Source organism: Notolepis coatsorum (genome assembly GCF_963971535.1).
Source record: "Notolepis coatsorum genome assembly, chromosome: 7".
NCBI classification, from domain to species: domain Eukaryota; kingdom Metazoa; phylum Chordata; class Actinopteri; order Aulopiformes; family Paralepididae; genus Notolepis; species Notolepis coatsorum.
The window spans coordinates 76,093,579-76,118,801 of NC_140171.1; the positions used below are offsets into that span (position 1 = coordinate 76,093,579).

The following is a 25,223-nucleotide window of genomic DNA, read 5'->3' on the forward strand; positions in this document are numbered from 1 at the left end:
AAGGTTTAGGACCCAGAACCAACCTCACAATCAACAAGTAGTATTGGTGCATCTTTTTTTTGCCTTTTTCTAAAATTTTCTCAAATTTTCTCCAGTCCTGGTCGTTGTGCCACCCTCTGTTGGTCTGGGGAGGGTGTAGACTACCACATGTCTCGTCTGATACATGTGGAGTCACCAGCCGCCTCTTTTCACTTGACAGCAAGGTGTGAGGTTTTGTCCGCTGCTCACCTACTCGCTCTGTTCCTTTAAGCCTACTCGCTCTGTTCCTTTAGTTTTCTGTTAATCAATTGCATTCTCCTCACCTCACTAGCCCCCACCCTCGCGTTCGTTTGCTCTTCAGCAACCACACCCTTGGACTACCTGTCATTATGTGTTTGATTGGTCTGGTGCCGAACACACACTTTTAGTTTCAAGTATCAATTACCTTCACGCACCTGATGTGCATTCTAATTAGTTCCCCTGTGGGCTTTAAGTACCTCGCTCTCCCCTCAGTTCCTGTCGGGTCGTTCCGTATCATATCTCTATCACCAAGACTCCTTCGGGAGGTTCTCTGTCTGTTATGCTGTTTTCATCTCCAGCGTGAGATGCGCTCTAGCCTTCGCCTCCTGTCGCCGTTTGCCTGGAAGGAGACACTGGACTGCGCTCTCTAAACTTCCACGGGAGGTATTCCAGTGTTCCACTTCAGACCTCCGTGCAGCAGACGTCCAGATGCGCATCCAGACCTCCGCGCCAGATGCACTCAAGCCTTCGCCACCTGTCGCCGTTTGCCTGGAAGGAGACACCGCACTGCGCTCTCTAAACCTCTACGGGAGGTATTCCGGTGTTCCACTCCAGACCTCCGCGCAGCAGATGCGCTCTCCGTACCGGCGCGTACTCAAAGCAGACGCGCACCATCCAGACCTCAGAGCCTGGCGCGCTCTTCCGCGCAGACGCGCTCTTCCGCGCAGACGCGCTCTTCACTCCAGACGCGCATTCAGACGCACTCCAGATGCGTCCTCCGTACCGGCGCGTACTCCAAGCAGACGCGCACCACTCAGACCTCCGCGCCAGATGCGCCCTCCGTACCGGCGCGTACTCCAAGCAGTCGCGCACCACTCAGACCTCCGCTTGGACAACCCGTTCCCCATGGCGACGCGCTCGCCCTGTTTGATCCCGCTCTCTTTACGCACAGCGCCTGGGTGAGTTTTGGCAAGACTGTCTTTGACCCTATTCGTTTTTCGTGTGTTTTATACACTGAAGAGATCCTGCTTTTTGTCTGACTGTCACTCTCCCTGTGCCTACTTTTTTGGATAGTTCATTTGGGATAATATTTGCTTGAACATCGCTCACTGTGTGTAATCACACCGAAGATTCAGTCACTTGGATTACTCTGTTTTGGGACAAGTCACTTCTCCTGTCACCTGCTCTGTTCCCCACTGTACTCTGAGCTAACCCGCTCCCTCTCTCCCTCTCGGTCCCGTTTACCACCTCGGAGAGTTGCCGAGAGGATTCTGCAGAGCGGCTCTGACGTCACCATCTGATTCCTCAGACGAACCATCCCGGGAGAAGCTGCAGAGCAGCAACATTCCTTAATGCTTGTATCCCAGGCTTTGTCTGTTTTCTCTGTCCCTGTAAGCAGCTCCAGCCCTCGCCCTGTTCCAAGGCCTTACCCTGTTTTCTCTAGTCCTCCCTGTCCAGTCCGTCCAGTCCGTCTAGTCCTCCTAGTCCTCCCTGTCTAGTCCTTCCAGTCCTCCCTCTCCCCAGCCCGCCTCCGCGAGCCTCTGTCCCTGTTTCCCCTCTCTTGTCCTCCTAGCCCTCCCTGTCCAGTCCTAGTCCTCCTAGTCATCCCGTCCAGTCCTCCTAGTCCTCCCTGTTCCTGCCCTTGTCCCTTGCCCTGGTCCTGTTCCCTTAGCCTTCCCCTTAGCCAGCTCGCCTCCTAAAGGCACTGTGCCTTTTTCCCTTCTTCTTGTTTTTCCAGTAATTTGTGTTCTCCCTTAAAGGGACAGTGCCGTTTTCTGTGTGTTTCAATAAATGCCCAGTTCTTGGCTTACTCTCATACCTGTCTTGTGTTGTGCGATTGGGGTCGGTTACAAACCATAACAGTACGACCCGACCAATCGACGACCCCAGCCAGCACAGACGGTGTATGTTGAGTTTGCCTTTTTTTTTTTGTTAGCCCTGTTAGCTTCCCTGTTAGCCCTGTTGGCTCCCTTGTTAGCTTGTTAGTCTCCCCTGTTAGCCTGTGACTCCCCTTTTTGCTTCCCTGTTAGCCGCGTTAGCTCCCCTGCAGCTTGTTAGGCCTCTACTACCAGCTTGGCCCCTGTCTGCTAGCTCAGCCCCGGCTGCTAGCACAGCCTCTATGTTAATGCAGCCCTTGCTGCTGGCATAGGCCCTGTAGCTGTCAGTGCCCTGGCAGCTACCCTTTCCCTCTGCTAGCCCCTTCCCTGTTCCCCTCTCCAGTGCCCCTGTTCCAGCCCTGTCTGCTAGCCTAGCTCCGGCAGCTAGCGCAGCCTCTTTGTTAATGTAGCAGTACAGCTAGCATAGGCCCTGTGGCTATCTGTGCCCTGGCAGCTACCTTCCCTCTGCTAGCCCCCTTCCCGGTGCTCCTCTTGGTTACCCCTCAGCTCCTCTAGTTACCCCTCAGCTCCTCTGGTTACCCCTCAGCTCCTCTAGTTACCCCTCAGCTCCTCTTGTTACCCCTCGGCTACCCTGCCCCAGTTGCTAGCCCCATTTTTGTTGTGGCTTCCCCTGCTGGCTTGGCCCAGTACTTTTCGTTTGTTGCCTTGTTTTGTCCCCTGCCACTCTGTCTGTATTTTTGTGTCGCCGTGTGGCTCCCGTGGAGGGGGGGGGTACTGTGAGGTTTTGTCCGCTGCTCACCTACTCGCTCTGTTCCTTTAAGCCTACTCGCTCTGTTCCTTTAGTTTTCTGTTAATCAATTGCATTCTCCTCACCTCACTAGCCCCCACCCTCGCGTTCGTTTGCTCTTCAGCAACCACACCCTTGGACTACCTGTCATTATGTGTTTGATTGGTCTGGTGCCGAACACACACTTTTAGTTTCAAGTATCAATTACCTTCACGCACCTGATGTGCATTCTAATTAGTTCCCCTGTGGGCTTTAAGTACCTCGCTCTCCCCTCAGTTCCTGTCGGGTCGTTCCGTATCATATCTCTATCACCAAGACTCCTTCGGGAGGTTCTCTGTCTGTTATGCTGTTTTCATCTCCAGCGTGAGATGCGCTCTAGCCTTCGCCTCCTGTCGCCGTTTGCCTGGAAGGAGACACTGGACTGCGCTCTCTAAACTTCCACGGGAGGTATTCCAGTGTTCCACTTCAGACCTCCGCGCAGCAGACGTCCAGACGCGCATCCAGACCTCCGCGCCAGATGCACTCAAGCCTTCGCCACCTGTCGCCGTTTGCCTGGAAGGAGACACCGCACTGCGCTCTCTAAACCTCTACGGGAGGTATTCCGGTGTTCCACTCCAGACCTCCGCGCAGCAGATGCGCTCTCCGTACCGGCGCGTACTCAAAGCAGACGCGCACCATCCAGACCTCTGAGCCTGGCGCGCTCTTCCGCGCAGACGCGCTCTTCACTCCAGACGCGCATTCAGACGCACTCCAGATGCGTCCTCCGTACCGGCGCGTACTCAAAGCAGACGCGCACCATCCAGACCTCCGAGCCTGGCGCGCTCTTCCGCGCAGACGCGCTCTTCACTCCAGACGCGCATTCAGACGCACTCCAGATGCGTCCTCCGTACCGGCGCGTACTCCAAGCAGACGCGCACCACTCAGACCTCCGCGCCAGATGCGCCCTCCGTACCGGCGCGTACTCCAAGCAGTCGCGCACCACTCAGACCTCCGCTTGGATAACCCGTTCCCCGTGGCGACGCGCTCGCCCTGTTTGATCCCGCTCTCTTTACGCACAGCGCCTGGGTGAGTTTTGGCAAGACTGTCTTTGACCCTATTCGTTTTTCGTGTGTTTTATACACTGAAGAGATCCTGCTTTTTGTCTGACTGTCACTCTCCCTGTGCCTACTTTTTTGGATAGTTCATTTGGGATAATATTTGCTTGAACATCGCTCACTGTGTGTAATCACACCGAAGATTCAGTCACTTGGATTACTCTGTTTTGGGACAAGTCACTTCTCCTGTCACCTGCTCTGTTCCCCACTGTACTCTGAGCTAACCCGCTCCCTCTCTCCCTCTCGGTCCCGTTTACCACCTCGGAGAGTTGCCGAGAGGATTCTGCAGAGCGGCTCTGACGTCACCGTCTGATTCCTCAGACGAACCATCCCGGGAGAAGCTGCAGAGCAGCAACATTCCTTAATGCTTGTATCCCAGGCTTTGTCTGTTTTCTCTGTCCCTGTAAGCAGCTCCAGCCCTCGCCCTGTTCCAAGGCCTTACCCTGTTTTCTCTAGTCCTCCCTGTCCAGTCCGTCTAGTCCTCCTAGTCCTCCCTGTCTAGTCCTTCCAGTCCTCCCTCTCCCCAGCCCGCCTCCGCGAGCCTCTGTCCCTGTTTCCCCTCTCTTGTCCTCCTAGCCCTCCCTGTCCAGTCCTAGTCCTCCTAGTCATCCCGTCCAGTCCTCCTAGTCCTCCCTGTTCCTGCCCTTGTCCCTTGCCCTGGTCCTGTTCCCTTAGCCTTCCCCTTAGCCAGCTCGCCTCCTAAAGGCACTGTGCCTTTTTCCCTTCTTCTTGTTTTTCCAGTAATTTGTGTTCTCCCTTAAAGGGACAGTGCCGTTTTCTGTGTGTTTCAATAAATGCCCAGTTCTTGGCTTACTCTCATACCTGTCTTGTGTTGTGCGATTGGGGTCGGTTACAAACCATAACACAAGGAGTTTCACTGGGAGAGTGTAACGTGCACAGAGGTTCATACTATCTCCTCCAGATCCCCTCCCTGCTGAACAGGTGCCCTGACTGATCAGTAGGAGTCGCTAATACAACAACCAGGAGTAATACTCCACCGGCTTCCCACTCACAAACACTGCCAATTGTGTTCGTTGGAACGTCTGTTCAAGCCGTTATAGGTATTGTATATGTTCAGCCTGGCAGATTGGCTTGGGGTCCTTTCTTCAGTTGAGTTGCATATTAGTACAGTATAGGACTCAGAACTGTGAATAGAGTTGCACGGTATAGGACTGTGAAGCTATGTACTCCCCACCCTGTATCCCCCCCATGCTGCTTTGACACCCGGATTTCCCCAAGGGGATTAATAAAGGATCATCTTATCTTATAACAAACCCCAAGCCGGACCCCAAGCCAATCTGCCAGCACCAGAAGTACCGCTACTGGGAATTGAACCTGGACCTCTGCGGTAGTAAGCAGGTGCTATTACCTCTACACTACACAGATGCCTCTATTGGTGCATCTTTAGCACTAGTGTTTTGACTTGCACTTTCTTGACATTATCTCTCTCTCTCTGTTTAGCTTGTACTGTTTAGCTATCGCACCAGCTAATGGGGATCCCTAATCAAATCAAATCAAATTTGTACCAGGTTTTACCTAAACAATTCTGTCTCCTCTGTATTTGTGTCGCTATAATCTCTCAGGCAAAAAGCTATAAATCATATGGGTGCAAATCCCTCCCCTTTTCGCTGGGTTGTCTGACATGTTTAAGGCCAGCCATGTTGTGCCCCCCCCCCCCCCCCCACTGTATATCACAGGAACTTGAGAATGTATCGTAGTGTTTGTGTAAAGACTCTTTCCCCTGGTGTAGTTGACTTTTTTTTTATGTCTCTTTTGTTGTGTTTGGTGGAGGAATTAATAGGTGCTTTTGTGCGTCATTGTCGTTTCAGCTCGTCACTGAGACAACCGTCGTCAACGGCCAAAGTGTGTCTAGTGTGCGGCGACGAGGCGTCCGGATGTCACTACGGTGTTGTCACATGCGGCAGCTGTAAAGTCTTCTTCAAACGAGCCGTGGAAGGTATGCCGTTCACCCACATCCGGTGTTGGGCCTTTGTTTTAAGCCAATATAGTTCCTTTCCACTGCTCCCCTGATCATGGGAAAGATTGTTTGTTACAATTACTTGGCATGTATAGTATTCCACCTCAGCCAACGACAGGCGATTGTAATCTACCAACAGGTGATTATCATTCAATGACAACCGTGGCCAATGAGCTGTGGCCTTACGGTATATTGCTTGTCAGGAGGTGTCGTGAGAACACTATGAATAGGCACGTAACTTTAGTGGCTGAGTCTACATGGTCCTCATCCAACATGGTCCGGCCCGATCATTATTCCAACTTAATAGACCTATCTCAAACCCCACCCTCTTTTCTTGATCCTCCAATCATAACTGCTGTCTATCTTGGACAACCATGGAGGCAGCAGTTGTGATTGGAGGATCAAGAAATTGGGTGGGTTGTACATCAATTGTACGTGGTTGAGTCTACACAGTCCTCATCTCAAATGATTGAAAATCATAGTTAGTGCATCTATAACCCTCCATTATATTTATATGTATCTTAAAGGAAAGCTTTAGAGAAATACATTTAGCTCCAGGGCCATTTAGGAGAGATGATGGGGAACATCTGTGCTCGTTACTCAAGTCCAGAGATAATGAGATATCAGTCACAAGTGTGTAGGTTTTCAAAACATATCAATTAGGATCAATCCCAGTGGAACGAGAAATCCACAGACAATGTTGATAAAAGGAAAATGTCCAAACACAAGCTTATGATGGGGAAAATAGAAAATAAATGAATATTAAAATAAATACATATTTGACCTTTTGTCACTTTGTCGTCATATCTTGCACATTCCTGTGAGGTCGGTCAATGTGAGATTTGTGAGGTCAATAATCTGTTAGAAAGGCTCTGATACAGTGAACACTTGAAGGTGTGTGTCCTCATCCGATTCAGTTCTCCACATCTTCTTATGCACGTTTGTTTAAAAGCACTTACCTTAACCCTAACCTTAACCCCACTGAAGACATCACACCTAACGACAAGTGCACGCTACAACTACAACTCTCAAACTTGCAACATCGCTGTACCAACTACATCGCGCTACACAACATACTTTCTTGTAATGTTTTGTTTTATTGACGTAGCAGTGTGAACACTACACAGTCAAGACCAGGGCCCCGTTCCATGTACGTGGTTCAACTAAGTCGATCAACATGTCCATTATCCAGCTTCAGTTAACCCGATGTTCGAAGCCGGGATTTTCCTGTTTCACAAACCTGGATTCAGTCTCGTTAACTCAAGCCAGACTTGAGAGTCAGGCTAGATGCGCGCTCCCGTTTTAGGTGGAAAGCCAGCACGTATCGATGGCAGAGACCCTGATTCTCAACGGCATTGATTGATTAATTGATTTAAGACTTTATTGACAGATTGCAATAGGCTCAATCGCCTCGCCGACAAGTTAAATGCGTTATCTATAGGCTAATTCTAAGTCCATCATTACCTCAATCAATCAGATTATATTTCTTTAAACTTGCCTGCTGGATTGAATAATCAAATGAGATCTTGCTAGCGAAAATAACTAGTTAACTGTTATACAGAATTACGAGACGGCTTTCTTGCCCATTGATTGATGTATAGTCAATCTTTTACTTATCTACTCTGTGGTGTAACGGGTTGTTCTTTTGACTTCCACACGGATGACCCGGGTTCAAGACCGGGGTCCTTCTTTTTGCAATATAGGAATAATTCAATTTGGTGCACGTTGAGAGCTATATAAAGAATGACATCCTCAATGCATGTAGATTTATAATATTTTAACTTAAAACCAGGCTACTTTGGCGTATAATCATTAATATTATATTCAAAAAAATCATATTGGAAACTCCGGGATTAGAACCCGGGTCGCAAGATTGGGAGTCTTGAGCACTACCGCTGGGCCACTGTGCCAGATGGGATAAATTCATTGTTTATACATTAATGAACGAGAGACCCGTGTTTAGAATATTCCTTATTTTGAATGACGTTTTATTCCTTTATCCTCATTCATTCATGTGACGTCAACGGCTCATTCAATTTCTCAAATCCGTCAAACAGCGCATCTCATCAGACATCTTAATCCCAGTTACAATTAAAATAACCACATTGTTGTGTACATCGCACGAGCGAGCGCCACCGTCGCCACGGTATATATAACGTGCATTATTTAGGACAAAGTGAATTTAATATCAGCATTTTGGGTCTATTTTACATTTCAAAAGCCCCCTCTGGAAGAATGGAGCACAAAAACGTAATTCAGAATGGTATAATGCAGATCGTAGACTGTGGGAATAGTTTCAGGAAACGGGCTGTCACTTCTTTGCGGGGGCGTGGCGATAGTTCAGGCTAACTTGAACTTGAACTCTGCTTTCGACCAGGCTCAAACTTTTGGATATGTTGTCATGGTGATTTGGAAAATCCAGGTACATGAAATCGGAAAGTCAGGCTAACCGAGTTAGCCGGATAACTTTATCCGGCTAACTCGGTTATCCCGGTACATGGAACGGGGCCCAGGTTCACAATTGACAAGATCTTTGAATGTTGGATCTCTCTCTCTCTCTCTCTCTCTCTCTCTCTCTCTCTCTCTCTCTCTCTCTCTCTCTCTCTCTCTCTCTCTCTCTCCTCCCAACGTCAAAACCCGTCTCAACCCCCCTCTTGTCGTTAAAACATTATTTTTTGTATGTCGAGAGCGATTGCAAGGGGATAATGTGGAACTATGTCACCCATCTTGGTGCTCACCCCTGACACAAGCACTGATATGGCTGATATGGTTCCACATTCTCCCCTGCAATCTCTCTTTCTCTCTCTTCTTTCTTTTTTTCTCTCAACATACAAAAGAGGACATTCATCTGTAGAAGAGGACAAAAGTTATCTGATCACATTTCACCGATGCCGTGCAGTTAATTCTGGCTAATTCTCCAGTTCATCCTGGACTTTAGCAGCCAAATTAGTAGCTGATACTGAGAGAGAGAGAGCTGAACGGATCCCGGAGCTAGTAATAGTCTTAAAGGTCCTGTGTCTTATAAATGGCCTTTTCCAGTGTTTAGCATTGTTTTATAGCAATGGGGGTTAGTATCAATGGGTCTGTGTCTCTAATTACTATTTTGGCGGATTGCTCTAATTCAGTTGAGACAATCTCCTCCCCCAGTGAATTAGGTCATTCTGATTTGACTCGCAATGCGACGTAGCAAGGAGCTGATCTGCAGTAACGCCCCCTCTATGGTTGTAGCGCAACCATTCGCTCAAGTGGAAATAACCGACACTTCCTCAAGCGGGTTTTGACAGAGAGAGGCAGAGAACGAGAGAGGAGGATAGGGAGAGAGAGAGAGAGAGAGAGAGAGAGAGAGAGAGAGAGATAGATAGATAGAGAGGGACAGGAGCTTCTGTCGGGAAAACAAACACACGCATTTACACACACACAACCTCGACCGGCGCGTGGGGAAACACACACGCATTTATACACACACAACCTCGACCGGCGCGCAGGGCTGGTGTGGGTCTTCTCCCTGGGAGCACTCGCATATCACTGTCAAAATATTTTTGACTCCCACACGCACGCCCATATTCCGATCCGTGCAATAATAATCACAGGGGTATATATTGTAATTTGAAACAAGTTAACAATGCATTGTCCCGTGGGATTATGCCCCCCTGCGGTGAAATTAATTAGTATCCCCCTCAATCTTTCTATCTCTCTCTCTGTCTGCCAGTCGCAGACTGTGGGTGACTGTCACTCAAAGTGCTTATGGGCGGAGCCCAGCCAAAACAGCTTGAAATCTTGAAGTAGAACATTTTTGCTTTTGAGTACTTGATAAAAAATATAAAACAATGCATTTTTTTGAAAAAAACTTTACAGATGTGTTCCATAGACTCACAGGAATGGTGTAAAGTTGCCCAAATAGTGAAAGGAATAGCAATGCATGTCCCCTTTAATTTATAGGGGGAAAATATTTTATTTGTCTCACGAGTATAGGAAACACTATTGCCTTTTTGTGCTTGACAAAATATGCATGCATAGCCTATTCATATTGATATGACATTTAAAATAATTAAAAAAAATTCAAATGTATTTAACCTTTATTTAACCAGGCAGGTCAATTAACACTTTGGTCGCCAGGCTTATATTCTTAACACTTTAATCGCCAGAGACGCTGTTCAGCGTCTTTCCCCGCCATGCTTATTCTGCCGAAGACGCTGGACAGCGTCTTTGATATCAATATTTCAAAAATCTGTGATCGAAATCATATTTCTCCCCCGGAGACATTATATGTACTGGTGAGCCCCTCTCAATTCTCCAACGGTTCAAGAGCGCCATCTGGTGGCCGATCGGCCGCTCGCCCAAACAGGAAGTGATGCGGATGAAGTGGTGCTCACCCATATTTCGTCCGGGCACTCGCTATCATTAGCAGGACTCCATCTTGACACAATGGATGTCGATCGGTTGCAAATAACTCGATAAACAACATGATTTGGACGTATATACTATTATACAACCTGGAAATGGATCAGGTATTTCTACATCCCATAATAGGAATATCTCTGCTCCACGCTCATCGCCCAACGCTATGAGGAAGCTACGGTAAGATTCAGCGTTTTTTTTAACGTGTTCCATATAAACTGCTCTGATGATCATATCACCCACACTAGATGAATGATATAACGTTGCCCACGGAATTATAAACGACCCCCCGCCCATCCGGTCAACATCAGATCATACGTAGTAACTCCTAGAAGCACGTCCAGTTGACATTTTTTATCTCGCACAGATTTCTACCAAACTCTATTTGATCATCAATATAATGCATTTAGGGCTATAAATCAAGTTCTGGAGAAAGCTGCAGAAAACGATAAAAGCTGCTGCGGTCAGGCAAGCGCCTACGTACACACGCTGCGAGAACAGAGAGGCTCCGGCTCAGCTTCTTCCCCCAGGCCATCAGAACACTGAACACTGATTTATAGATGTTTTATGAATGTCTTAACAAATAATTTGTTGAACATGAACAAATAAATGGAGGTACAGTATAGTTGTTTTTTCATATCCATTTTTAAAAGCATCTACAAATGTGTTACTACACATTAAACAACATTATTTAATCAAACAAATCAAGTACAATCAATGTTGATAATGAGTTATAAATAATGTAGAACTAATTTGTAAATGTTATACAAATATAGTTATAAATTATTTTATAATAATTTACGAATGTATATAAATGGTTTGTTCATGATTAGTTCATTATCTACAAATACCTTGTAAAGGTCTTATAACTGAGTGTTATTATAAAGTGTTACCACATGTCTTAATAAAACATGCTTAATTAAGTTGAATTCTGCCTTTGTCTCTATTAACACATTGAGTGCCACGCCCCTTCCGGGAAGTGACCACTTCCATGCTGTCCATTAAACCCATGTAAACGTAGTTGTATTTTGTAGACCTAAACCTATATTTTATAGTATAGCTATGGGTCTAATAGCGCCGTCGAGTCTCATTGAGCTGCTTCTGGTCAACGTGCAAAAAAACAGATTATTTTTTCATCCGTACATTTCCGTTTTATACCGTTTTGAATATACATTTACATTACATTTAGTCATTTAGCTGACGCTTTTATCCAAAGCGACTTACCAGTTCTGTACGACAAGTCATCAGTAAGGGTACAACTCTATCAGCTGAGTAACAATGTTCATCAAAGTGTTGTGTGTTACAGTGTAGGTTAGTTTATTAGGACAAGTGCATGACAGTAAGGTTAGTTAGGGTTAGATATATATATATTTTTTTATTTTATTTTTTTTATTATTATTTCAGATAATGGTTGAAGAAGTGCGTCTTTAGTCGACGGCGAAAGATTGGACGGGTTTCGGCTGTCCTAACTGGGGTGGGTAGTTCATTCCACCATTGTGGGGCAAGGACTGAGAATAGGCGACTTCTCTTTGATGACCCTCCCGGAGCTTGGATAGGAGTAGGTCTGAGGTGGCCAGAAGATGCAGAGCGTAGGGGTCTTGAGGGTGTGTAGTTAGAGACCATTGACCGGAGGTAGGCGGGAGCGGTTCCCTTTGCTGCACGGTATGCTAGGTCGAGGGCCTTGAAGCGGATACGTGCAGCAATGGGGAGCCAGTGCAGGTCCCTAATAAGTGGGGTGACATGGGCCGACTTCGGTAGGTTTGAGATCAGGCGGGCCGCTGCGTTCTGAATGAGTTGAAGAGGCTTGGTGGCAGTGGCCGGGAGGCCAGCGAGCAGTGCGTTGCAGTAGTCGAGGCGGGAGATGACTGTTGATTGGACGAGGAGTTGGGTGGCTTCTTTTGTCAGGAAGGGGCGGATCCTTCTGACGTTGCTCAGGAGGAATCTGCAGGTTCTGGTTGTCGCTGCGATGTGAGCAGAGAAGTTCAACTGGTCGTCGATGACAACACCAAGGTTCTTGGCGGTCGGGGACGCGGACACAGCTGCATTCTCGACTGTGATGGAAAGGTCGGTCAGGGGGGAGGATTTGGCCGGCAGGTGGAGCAATTCTGTTTTGCTTAGGTTTAGTTTGAGGTGGTTGGTCGTCATCCAGGCAGAGATGTCAGACAGACAGGCCGAGATCCGCTCAGCGACGTGGATATCTGAGGGAGGGAAGGAGAGGAAGAGTTGAGTATCATCGGCATAACAATGATACGAGAAGCCATGAGACGTGATAATGTTACCCAGTGATTTAGTGTAGAGGGAGAAGAGAAGGGGTCCTAGGACCGAGCCCTGGGGGACACCCCTCCGCAGGGGGGCGGGTGGCCGACAGGGTCCCTCTCCATGACACTTGGTAGGAGCGGTCATTGAGGTATGATGTCAGCCATGTCAGCGCAGAGCCAGCCACTCCCATTCCTGCGAGGGCCGCGAGGAGGATCTGATGGTTGACTGTGTCGAAGGCTGCAGATAGATCTAGGAGAATCAGGACAGAGGAGAGGCCTTTCGCTTTTGCTAAGTGAAGTGCCTCTGTGACCGCAGGGCCGTTTCTGTGGAGTGGCCAGTCCGGAAGCCAGACTGATTGGGGTTGGGAGAAGGAGCTGCGGATGTTCTCCACTTTTTCCTCAAAGAAGATCTCGAAGTCTTCGGCAGAGAAAGATGAGTGAGGAGGGGGTGGGGGGAGGAGGGAGGACATGGTAGCATGCAGTTTGCGAAGATTCTTGGCAGAGGCCTCGATCCTATGGTGAAAGAAAGAAGCTTTAATAATAATAATAATAATAATTTAGGACCTGCTCCGAGGTCACCATTTGGCACACATGCGAACCATGCATACAATGCGTATCTGTGATTAACCCATTGATTTGGTATTAGTAATGGTTTTGGAGAATGTTAACAAGAGGTTGTGATATGTGTCAATGTCAGCAGTGAGGCGTGACTTTCTATACTTCCTCTCAGCCGCTCTCAGGCTCTGTCTTTGTTCTCTCACTGCATCCATCAGCCATGAACTGGGTGGGGAACGGCGGGCAGGTTTCTCAACGAGGGGACAGAACTTGTCGAAGGAGGTTGCAAGGGCTGAGAGGAGGGTGGGGGTTGCCATCTCTGTGGGGAGAACAGAGAAGGTGTCACTCAAAGGTAGAGCGGATAGTATGTCAGAGGAGAGGGTGGAGGGGGATAGGGAGGGCAGGTTGCTTCTGAGTGAGACGGTTTGAGTTGGGGTGAAGACCTTTCGGTTAAGCATGAGAGTTAGTGAGAAGGATATGAAGGAATGGTCAGATACATGTAGGGGAGTTACCGTGGTGTTAATGATGCTGGAGTTACGGGAAAATATGAGATCCAAGGAGTTGCCTGCCCTGTGGGTGGGAGGCTGGCAGTGGGAGTCAGGTCAAACGATTGTAGGAGGGAGACCACTGGGACCGACTGAGATGAGTCAGGCAGGTTGAAGTCGCCCAATAGATGGAGAGGGGTACCATCTTCCGGTAAGGAGCTTAGAAGCATGTCCAGCTCATCTGTGAAGTGATCGAGCTGACCTGGAGGGCGATAGAGTGTAACAATGGTGAGATTGAAAGGATTAAAGACAGATACTGCATGATAGTCGAGAGAGGAGAGTGACAGTTCTGGGAGTGGTGTTAAGTTTGTAGCCCATGAAGGAGATGTCATGAGGCCAGTGCCTCCACCCCGTCTGGAAGGTCGAGGTGTGTGAGTGAAGTTATAGTTTGTAGATAATGCTGCAGGTGTTGATGAGTTATTGGGGGTTATCCAGGACGTAGGGAGGGAGGATGTAGGGAGGAAGCGAGGTAGTAGAGAAATAGCAGAGTGGGAGGGAAAGGAAAATGTTTTCAGAGTGGAGTGAAAGATAGGATTATGGTGTACTTAGCACTAGGTGGATCCCTGGATCCCTCTGTGGAGAACTCCAGGAAAACTCCTCTTTGTCCCTCTTCATTTCTCGACGCTTCACTGACGCTAAGCCAGCAAGCCTTTAAATCACTAATTACTGATGACTGACACCTGCAGCAAAAGGCCCATGCACAATGGCCACGCCTCCAGCTTCTGTCAGCTGGGTGAAACTAATTTACAATTAACAATTTCCACAACACAATTCTTAGTCACACCCTTCAAAATGATCAGTTAAAAGATCCTACCCTCTCTGCTGTTTGTCATCAGAATATGAACATAGTCCGGCCGCTTCTGAGCAATTCCAGGGAAAAGACACGAAAACAGCGTTTTTGTGTAATTCAATAAACATGTTGTAATTTTTCGCCTGATTATCGGATCTTCCTGAAATCAATGCTAGATCATCACTATTATCCTTTGTTGTGCACGCATGCAATGTGATTTAGACCGGTGCGCCCCCCCTCCTGCAACCCAACGGAAAACAACCAAACAGCTATAACACATATAGCTTCAATCGCAGTAGAAATAAATATCAGATCAACGCAAGCTTTCATATATGGTAATGTGAAAAAAAAGAATCCAATAATCTCATCGCCATTCCAGTTATCCACAGCGATCGTGCCTCCGACGTTGAAGGACATTGCTCTTCAACAGTAGTTTCTGTGTGGCACCCATTTTGGGAGCCACTGCCATAGGAGGAAACATATTGAAGTCGGTGACCCCATGAACTTTCCACTAGCACTACCATCAGGCCAAACCTTCAGTTTTCAAATGAGTGTATCATCACCAGTTAGTCGTACATTCACAACAATTATCCCCAGAAATGTTGGACCACACATTTGCCATAAGGGCCGATGAAGTTGCTTCCAATGCTGACTAATGAGGCATTGGCCTGATCAAAGACAATGTGTCCCAGGTGTGCTTTGTTGTATCACTCCTCTTTTAAAAAGAGATTGGTTTATTTTATTTATGAACTGGCCAAGACAGAGTCATGTGGTTTATGTTCCAGTACTTTTGTGTTAATAAAGAGGCCTTTCCATTGATTCCCATGGATTTACAGCCTGGGCAATAGGGAGGTGTAGTGGTTATGTTATTGCTGTTTCATGCCGGTCGACCATCTTGAAAACGCAATGTAATTCCCCATTGACCATTTCTAAATCATCTTGTTTAAAACAAATAAAGCATTAACATTTGCATTGTGTACCTTTCTGTGCGTATTCATCCACCATCTATAGCTCAACATGAAAATAATAGCAATTAATCGTAAAAAATAATCGCCAAATTTTATTTCAACCAGAAATGCTTAAACAATAATGTTAGTGATAGAAGGGAACTCGTTTTGTGCAAAAATGGAAAGCGTTTCAATATTCATGAGGCAGAATTGTTAAAATAGCCGATAATCCATTTTCCCAATGATAAATCCCTATACGGGTCGACCTTGCGGGCGGTCCAAAGCGATATCAGACTACACCTCCCTATATCGGCAACTATTGTTTCTGTCATCTACCCATTGAAATGTTGAATGTGAAAGTAGCATTTTCCTAGTTGCACCTGTGTTCCTTACAGCCCACTGTGACAGCAATAATTGACTTTGCCCATGCCTGCTGAAGGACCGTATTGCCTATCACCATTGTCTCAAAAGGTTACCAATGAGATGAATATTGCCCTCAAGAAAACCTCCATTTTATTTGGTTATATATTCAGCTCAGCCCAGGAGTACAGACCCAGACAAACATGACAGAAGGGTGTTTGCACTGTCCCTCGTTTTGTGTTCCAAATTATCTCAAATCCCCTGCCACTAGAGCAGCTTAGTGATGGATGATCAGATTCTATATTGTATTTCATCTGTCCAACCGTTTGACAAAATGTCAGACCCACTTGCACAGAATTAGAGCGTAAGTCATGATTGTACTGCATACAGTGTAATGTTCTCTGTATGATAACATCCGCTCAACACATCTCATTATTTCTGAAAATAAATAAACAAGGACACACAAGTGTCATAGATGCAAAGCACATTTCCTGTGAGCCGCCACTAGGGGCAGAGCGGCTAACCGTGAGTGAGTGAGTGAGTGAGTGAGTGAGTGAGTGAGTGAGTGAGTGAGTGAGTGAGTGAGTGAGTGAGTGAGTGAGTGAGTGAGTGAGTGAGTGAGTGAGTGAGTGAGTTACTGAATGCGTGCGTTAGTGACCGGCGGTAATTGAGATGTGCTTTGCCTCCCAAAAGAACGGATGTTTTGTTTATAATGTTCACTTTTCGCACATAATACTGACATACTGAATGAGTCCAGGGCCCTCATTTATCAACAATTCTTAGAAAGTGTTCTATTTTCGTACTTAAGCCCAGAATTTAGAATGTGTGTACGCACAGAAATATTGGGATTTATCAACCGTGCATACACAGGTCCTACGCTCAGCCGTGTTGATAAATACCATTAAGTTCTACGTTCTACGCTCGTGCACGATTTTAAGTATTTGCATATAGCACCGCCCGTAATTAACCATATACGGTCATGAAACACCCCCATGAAATGTGGAAAAGTCGACTAAGCCGAGCGAAGCGTTATGGGAGAAATACGTGACAGGCTGACAGACATCATTGTACATGGTGATGTCGGATATGATATCTATTAACTTAAAGACCATATTAACTAATAAAGACCGTGCTGGAATATGACTGCCTTTTTCCGTTTCGTTCAATTAATACCCAGGGATTAAAGTTCTCTTATATGATTTGTAGAGGCATACAATCTATTTTGATGTCGGTATTGGGTAGCCTATATAAACAATAATACGAGAGCATATACAAGAACAATGAATCTCACTGCCATGTATGATACATGTAGCCTATACGCCATGTGTAGCCTGCCTATATGTGATCAATACAAACTTGAACTTGAATTCCATCATGTCTGTGTGCGGGTCTGCCGGAGCTCACAAGGCTGTTGTCACAATGTAAATGAGAACGTGCACTGAAAAGTTACAGTATGTAGTTGGTTGATTATTTGTATGACAGTCAGTAAACCCTTGCAAAAAGTATCCGTTTTATTTAATTAATTGAAAACATGCAGCATCGCCTTTCCTCCCGGCAGCAATGACATATCAGGCAAATGCGCATCGCAACATTGACTGAGTGGAATTCCTTTCTATTCACATAACTGCATTTGTGATGGAGCTTTGACAGCTACATGGGTGGTACAGACAGTAACAGTCTATTGCTCGATCCATCTCCAATATCACGATGGACCATGCCATGTAGCCTATGTATAGCCTGCCTATGTGATCAATAAAAACGCAAACTTGAATCCCATCATCATATTTATATGTTGTGTCTGTCCACTATGTTTGTTACTTTGTTATTTCCCCCCCCTATCTATGTAAAGCGACATTGGGTCTCTTGAAAGGCGCTATATAGAACGAAGCTATTATTGTTATTGGGTCTCTTGAAAGGCGCTATATAGAACGAAGCTATTATTGTTATTATTATTATTATTATTATTATTATTATTATTATTATTATTATTATTATTATTATTATTATTATTATTATTATTATTATTATTATTATTATCACGTCTGTGCAGGAGCTCACAAATAGACTGTCTTTTAGTCTCAGTGAAGTTTCAACGGAGGTAATCTATTCTAACCAACAAATTGAAATAGAAAGCATTTAGTTGTGATCAATCTTATTTGGAAACATGACACACAAAATAATAGTATTTAGCTTTTTATTTGAAACAATATTTAATCGCGTTTTGAGGTGGGTGTTCTGCGTCTGTCCCCCCCATGCCAAACAAGCAGGCCAACCTCTTGTTTGCGCGTGAGCCCGTTATAATTACACTACTGTCGCTATCTTACAATGAACTTTAATGAATTACGGGTCATACAGAAGTTGAACATGCCAGTGTTGAAACTAATGCACGGAAGCTTATTTCCGCGTTACAGACATGCAGGCTTCATATTCTACCACCGGGCGCCAGGTACGCACGGTCGGAGCTGTGCGTAGATATTAGGGATGGGTACCTTTCACATTTGAACCGATACCGGTACCGGTACCGGTACCTGTGAATCGATACCGGTACCCAACGGTACCTTTTTTCGGTAATTTATATAAAAAAAAAAAAAATCTTATTAATTTTTTTTTAACTTTTTTTTTTTTTTTTTAACTTTTTTTTTTTCATGTCAACGTTCACACGCACAATATATGCTTACCTAGGATTTGACTTGATTCAACAACAAAGCAGTCGGAGCAATGACAAGCCGAAAACTGTCGAAATTTAATTTACCTACCTCAGTCGTAAAAAAAATCCAAACTTCAAATAACTACAATTTCGACAGTTTTCGGCTTGTCATTGCTCCGACTGCTTTGTTGTTGAATCAAGTCAAATCCTAGGTAAGCATATATTGTGCGTGTGAACGTTGACATGAAAAAAAAAAAAAGTAAAAAAAAAAAAAAAAAAGTAAAAAAAAAAAGAATTAATAAAAAATATTTTTTTTTATTTTTTTTTTATTTTTTTTTCGGTTTCTCACTTGATTCGATACTCGGTAGTACCGACGTGTTTCGGTTCGGTACCTCAAAAGTACCGAATTCGGTACCCATCCCTAGTAGATATACGCACAAAGTCAAGCACACGTTCAAATTGATAAGTCCCACACTTTGCTTAGAAATGATCGTACGCACGGGTTACGCACATATCTGTGCGTACGCAACGTTGATAAATGAGGGCCCAGATCTTTGCTCATGTGGAACACAGGAAGGCAGTTTGTTCCCAGAGTTTCTAATGCTTGCATGAAACCAATGATTTCCATGATTTGGATGTAGGACCAGGCTTGTCTTGCAGCAGGCCCCGCTCTGCCTTGCATCCTACTGTATCAACATTAGCAGATCAAAGCGATGGCATCTGGGGGTCGCTGTGTTCCTGCAGGAGTTCTGCAGGAATTCAAATTAATTTAGCCAGGTATCGAATTTGTTTGAACCCAATTTTGGGGAAACGTGACAGCCCTTGCAGGACAGTAAATGCACTACAATGCGTGTAGTCATAAATGTGTTGTTTGTGATTGAACTCATTCTTGTGGTCATGGGTTTAGTACTCTGAGCATGGCACTAACACTGCCAGGGTTAAGGGTTTGATTCCCACATGGGAATCACATTGTTGCCCACGGGTCAACAGTAGATTCCACATAGAAGTTGTGACACCATCTGAAAGCTGGGAACAGGAAGATGAATTAAGATGCAGCTCAGCACTGTGTCAAGGTTTTGTAGTCATAAATCTGAGTTTGGAGTAAAGTTTTCTTGCCCAAAACTGCATGTGATTAGCATAAAGTGAGTATGTACTGTATGTGAAGGGGAGAATCGTGGCTACCTACTGTATATAACCCATTTTTTGTGGCATGGTTGGTTGGCACCAATGGATACCATGGATAACATATGGTTGTCTAGTATCACTCTAGCTTTAAGATTTAGCCCACAACAGCCTCTGAAAGACAGTCCCGCCGGTTTGATTCCCATTGGGGCCACCCATACCAATATTGTAAAGCACTTTGAGTGGTACTAGTACTATAAAAGCACTATAGAAATGCAGCCATTCATACATTTTGCCATTTGATATTCAATATATTATTTACCCATATAAATGATAACATATTCTCAAAATAACCATTTGGTAACAACATACATCTTATTTGTGTAATAATATGTTGGCACAGTTATGACTTAGTTTGTTGACTGGCAACTTGATACCAGTTTAAAAAAGAAGAACCCTTCATCCACACAAGGTAATTATCCTACAACAGCCTTCTATGTTCCATCTAGCTTGGGGAAAATCAGCACCAGTCATAATGTGCTTTTCATTTTCAGCTTGACGCCAGAGGCATTGGCCTAACTCATTTAAAGGGGCATTTGAATGCAAAACACACTCTTACATACCCAGAGCAGGCACAGACAAGCAAACAAGCCAGCCAGCCATCCAGCCCTCTAGGTGTTTTCCTGTCCATTGGAGGAATCACAGTAATTTGCTAGCAAATCAACACCTTAATTTGGTGATATTTACCTCCATTACGCTGACCAGAAACCACATTATGGGTTTGGGATGATCAAATCATACAGGCCACATTAAGCGTGCCCATTGGAGAAATGGTGACAGCTAAAGATCTAACACATTCAGCTGTTTGATTGAGAGCAGGTCTATGTGAGGCTCTTCAGAGTGCTGTTAGCTTGTCTGCTCTGTCTAATTCAAAATTCCAGATTAACTGTAGTCTATTGGATGATCTAACAAGATCATGAATGCATGTAAAACTCTGTTTGATTTTCCTCAAACTTTATACTGTGCGCCTTGTCAAATAAAGTGTAAAATGTAGGGGTTTTCCTACCCAATGCCTGCATTGTTCCTTGTTATTAATGACAGACTAAGCTGCTTCATACAAGTCTGCTTGGATCTTTGGTAGCTGCTTTGATTCACTTAAAATATGATGAGCAGAATTCTCATATTGCTCTGATCTCGGACAGTTTAGTCAATTTGCAAACAACTCTAATATAATATCATAGCCTAGGCTACATGTATATTAGCAACAATAGTAATTTTACTGGCCCACTAGTCTATGGCTAACACTTGTCAACCCAAACAAGATCACAGCCAGATTGCAAATTGCAGCCAAATATTCCCATTGGGTTAGTACCCCAAACATTATGGGAAATGAGTCAGACAAGAAGATAGATACCAATATCATCTCTGTGCATTCAGTAGAAAGCTATCTGGCTCCAAGCTAGCCTAGTTTACCACAAATGAATGGAGGCGGATACAGACCACTAGCCTAGCTTAAAATTCTGGGAGAGGTGTTGTTGACCAATACCTAGGCTAGTGGTCCAAATCTGCTTCCATTAATTTGCGCTAAGCTAGGCTAGTTTGCAGCCGAATTGTAACTTTAAAAGGTCAAACAGCAACCTTAACACTTTCAGTGCCACACCGTTTGGTTAAAGTTACCCTTAGAATGCCAGCCTTCTAGTAGTTTCCGTGGTCGTTGCACTATGTTTGCGAAGCTGTGTGTGTGTTCTGTATTATAGCTGTAGAGACACGGTGTGGCTCATTTTGACAAACATTACTTGTAGTCCAGTATGGGAATAATAGTTTGTTTCCACACGCTGTAGTTTGTAGTTTATTACATGCTAAACATCGCGCATTTCCAAGATAATAGTATTTTTTTCATAGATTGCGAGATAAAACACGTTAGTCAAGTCAAGTCAATTTTATTTATATAGCACATTTCCAAGCAGCGGCAGCTGGCACCAAAGTGCTTCACAGGAAGGTTGATAAAAACAAAATAATACGATGCAAGATATAAAATTAAAAACACAGTAAAACAATGAATGTAATAAAAACAGGTAGGACACAGTAAAACAAAGAGAATAGAAGGGCCAGAGGTCTAGTGGTGATTAAGTGGGGGGGAAGGCCAGGGAGAACAGGTAGGTTTTTAAAAGTGATTTAAAAACCTGCACGGTCTGGGCAGCCCGTATGTTGAGGGGGAGGCTGTTCCACAGTCTAGGCGCTGCGGTGGAGAAGGCTCTGTCTCCCCTAGTCTTGAGCCTAGTTCTAGGCACCACCAATAGCAGCTGGTCAGCTGATCTGAGGGATCGGTGGGGGGTGTGGCGGTGCAAGAGCTCAGATAGGGAGGAGCCGTGCCATTTAGTGATGATGACGTTATGTGCAATAAGCCCAAACCATTCTGGCTGATCGCCTGAAACTCCGAATACTCCCATATCAAAGGTATATGACTTGTATATGTATCATCACAAAATCATCAAGGGGGGGGGGGGGGGGGGGGGTCGTTTTAACTCAAAACTATGATCGCGTTTGCCGAGCATGTTTTTCATCCAGTGAAACACAGAACTGTGATCGTTGTCAGCGGAAGGGAAGCCGGTGGGTGGTAATCTGGTTGTTGTAAACAGCGACTCCTACAGGTCAGTCAGGGCGCCTGCACAGCGAGGGAGGGAAATGGTGAAGGTAGTGTGACCTCCCACGCGTTACACTACACCAATGAGTCCGTGCTGTCAGGTGAAAAGAGGCTGCTGGCTGTCTCCTATGTATCGGAGGAAGCATGTGATAGACTTCAGGGCTCCCTAGACCGACCAGTGGGGGGCACATGCGCACAACGACCAGGAAGGGGTGGGGGGAATTGGCATAACGACTGAATTGGGATGGGAGGAAAATACAGAAAAACAGGAGGAGAAAAAGTGGATAAAAAAAATATGAATAATTCCAAGTGATCGCATCGCCATCGCGATTACCAGTGTATATTTGTCTATACACGTTTCAATGGTCAAATACGCTTATGCAGCGGAATTCCAAGGCGAGCACTGTGGATTTCTGTCCCAGCAGAAGGAGGGGCCACTAAGCGAGGAGAAACTGAAAGTGAAGCTGACCCAAGCCATTGCAGTTCAGACACGGACGATACTGCCACCTGGTGATAGTCGATCAGAATGCAGTTCTAATGTGTGGGGACGTGCCTAAATGATGCAGATCGCTCTGGGCAAGTCTGTAGAGTGGGGATCAAAGTAAAAAGATCAAACAATCCAAAAACGACTTTTTACGTTTTTGGCACTCAACCGTTGGCCGCCAAACACGTCTTTTTACGTTTATGGCACAGAAAGTGTTAAGGCATAAGACCCTCTTTGTATTGTGCTTTGTTTACATTTGTAAAGGCCAAAAGTGTCAGGATTGAGTGTTGGGGACAGGACCCAATGGCAGACAGGTAGATGAGGCTTTAAATCCAGGGTATTTAATTAAACAAACAAGGAATACACATAACATAACCTTAAACTCAGACTAACACGGGTAGCACTTACAAGACGAGGGAACAGACAGAACAAGGCATGGCATAGGATCCGGGAACGGGTACGAAAGACATCCAGGTAACACGACAGCAAATGACATCAAAAGACAATGAACGCACACACAGGACAGGCAAGACAGAACTAATATACACAGGCTAATTGACAAACGAGACACTGATTACAACGAGAGACACCTGGGATGGTAAACAGACTGACAAAGACTACAACTTATGGAACTACAAGACACACATGGGACAGACAGGCAGACTACAGACTAGAGTAAACAGACAAACACAATACAAGAGACGAAGAGAGTGCGCTGCACTCGACTGATGCGCCAACTCGCAGTACACACCTGGCTACTTTGCATATCAATAGCGCCGGTCGTCGGGTGTTACATTCCATTCGTAGAGGCAATTAGGCCAGCGTTTCCGTTAGCCGGTAATTACCGGTATTTGTCCGGCAAAATCTCTTGAAGTCCGACATATTTAATTTCTCCGGTCTTAATGTCCGGTGAAAATAATTCCCTGAGTCTAAGCACAATTTGATTATTTGAATTGTATTAAAATAGGCTAAAATTAAATAGCCTATGCGATGAACGAAACGATCATTACATTTGTTTCCTCGTTGCTTCTAATAATGACAACGACGTTGTCAGCGAGAGCTTTAAAAACGTAGGTCTCGGTTCGCTTCATCGGACCAAACGCGAACCAAATATAGGAAGTGATCATTATTACCACTGCTCGCAGCACTCACTGCAAAACAAGCACACTGCATCTAATCTCTCTCTCTATCTATCTATCTATCTATCTATCTCTATCTATCTATCTCTATCTATCTATCTATCTATGTCTGTGCATCTTGGGAAGAAGGAAGAAAAAACGCGGCTTATTATTATTACCGAGGCGCGCGGCTTATTATATTATTAAAACGGCTACTTGTGGGCACTCATAAAAACACCATGGTCTACAAGTTGTTTAGCGAGAGAGGATGGTGGTAATGTGCTTCAATAGAACAATGGATCAATGCCATGTCAAAACTCGGCTCCGCTGATCTGGGCTCCGCAGTACACACACAGACACACACGCGCGCGCGCGCGCACACACAGGATCGCAGCCACACACACATTTCCACTGTCCAATAGACAAGCGCCCTTTTCGACCGCGTGACATTGAGGTGGAGAGAGTAGTCACGCAAACCACGATAATGTTGCGTCTCTCTGCTTTCTCAGTTCTTCGCTTGATATAATTAATACAAATGTCCAATATAACGGAATTCGTTAGCTCATAAAAATGTGATTATAACAGACTGCTGTTTAATGTCGGACCGACTGCCACATACGCGGTCTATTTTATTTCAAGTCAGCAGCAGCACGGAGACGGAGTATCGAGGGACTTATTTTATTTGGAATATATTAATGACTGTATACGCAAAAGTAGCCTAGTTTTAAGTAATAATATTATAAATCTACATGCCTTGAGGATGACATTCTTTATATAGCCTGGCATCAATTGTTTTAAAGCTCAATAAACTATGACCGGAATTAATCTCATTTGTCCGGTAGTTGAAATCTTGCAGGTCACGGAGACCGGCAACAATTTTTTCTAACGGAAACCCTGAATTAGGCATTGTTTTTAGTCTGTCCTTATGCGAGTGAACATTTATGCGCATGCGCGGGAGCGCGCGCACGCGCCTGGGAGCGCGCGTGCATGTGGCGTCATTAGCGTGCGTGCAGCCTGTGTTGATATGAGCATCGCAACACTGGATGTGACGGTGAGTTTGGCCTTTGTTTGCAGTGGGCTTTGAATATAATTTTTTATCTTATTTCTCACTCATAGTAGGTTTTTAACATGGTCTTAAATCATTTTATAAACCACAGCAAACCACTTGTTTATTCCATCAATCTTTATTGTTTTCATAGGGTTGTGCCAAAAATTACAAAGATTGCTAGAATTGTACATGTACATTTAAGTCTGATGATAAAAAGGATATGCACAACTACTGACCTATATCTATAATTGCCTACTCTCTCCAAAATATTGGAGATACAATTGTATAGTAGACTTAGTGATTATTTAGATAAGTAAAATATTCTTGTCCCATAGAAAAAAGAGCACCATTTGTATGGCGATTCTTGATCTTTATTTCCCTTCATTTATCA

The 25,223-nt window shown here is 45.0% G+C and overlaps 1 protein-coding gene across 1 annotated transcript in view; it reads left to right on the plus strand.

Moving 5' to 3' along the window:
• The window catches only part of nr3c2 (nuclear receptor subfamily 3, group C, member 2), a 383,204-nt gene that overhangs the window by 184,913 nt on the left and 173,068 nt on the right, over window positions 1-25,223 (plus strand). The window contains exon 3 of the mRNA XM_084318531.1: window positions 5,768-5,895. Within this exon, the coding sequence (XP_084174657.1) occupies window positions 5,768-5,895 (128 nt within the window). The remainder of the gene's footprint in view (window positions 1-5,767; window positions 5,896-25,223) is intronic.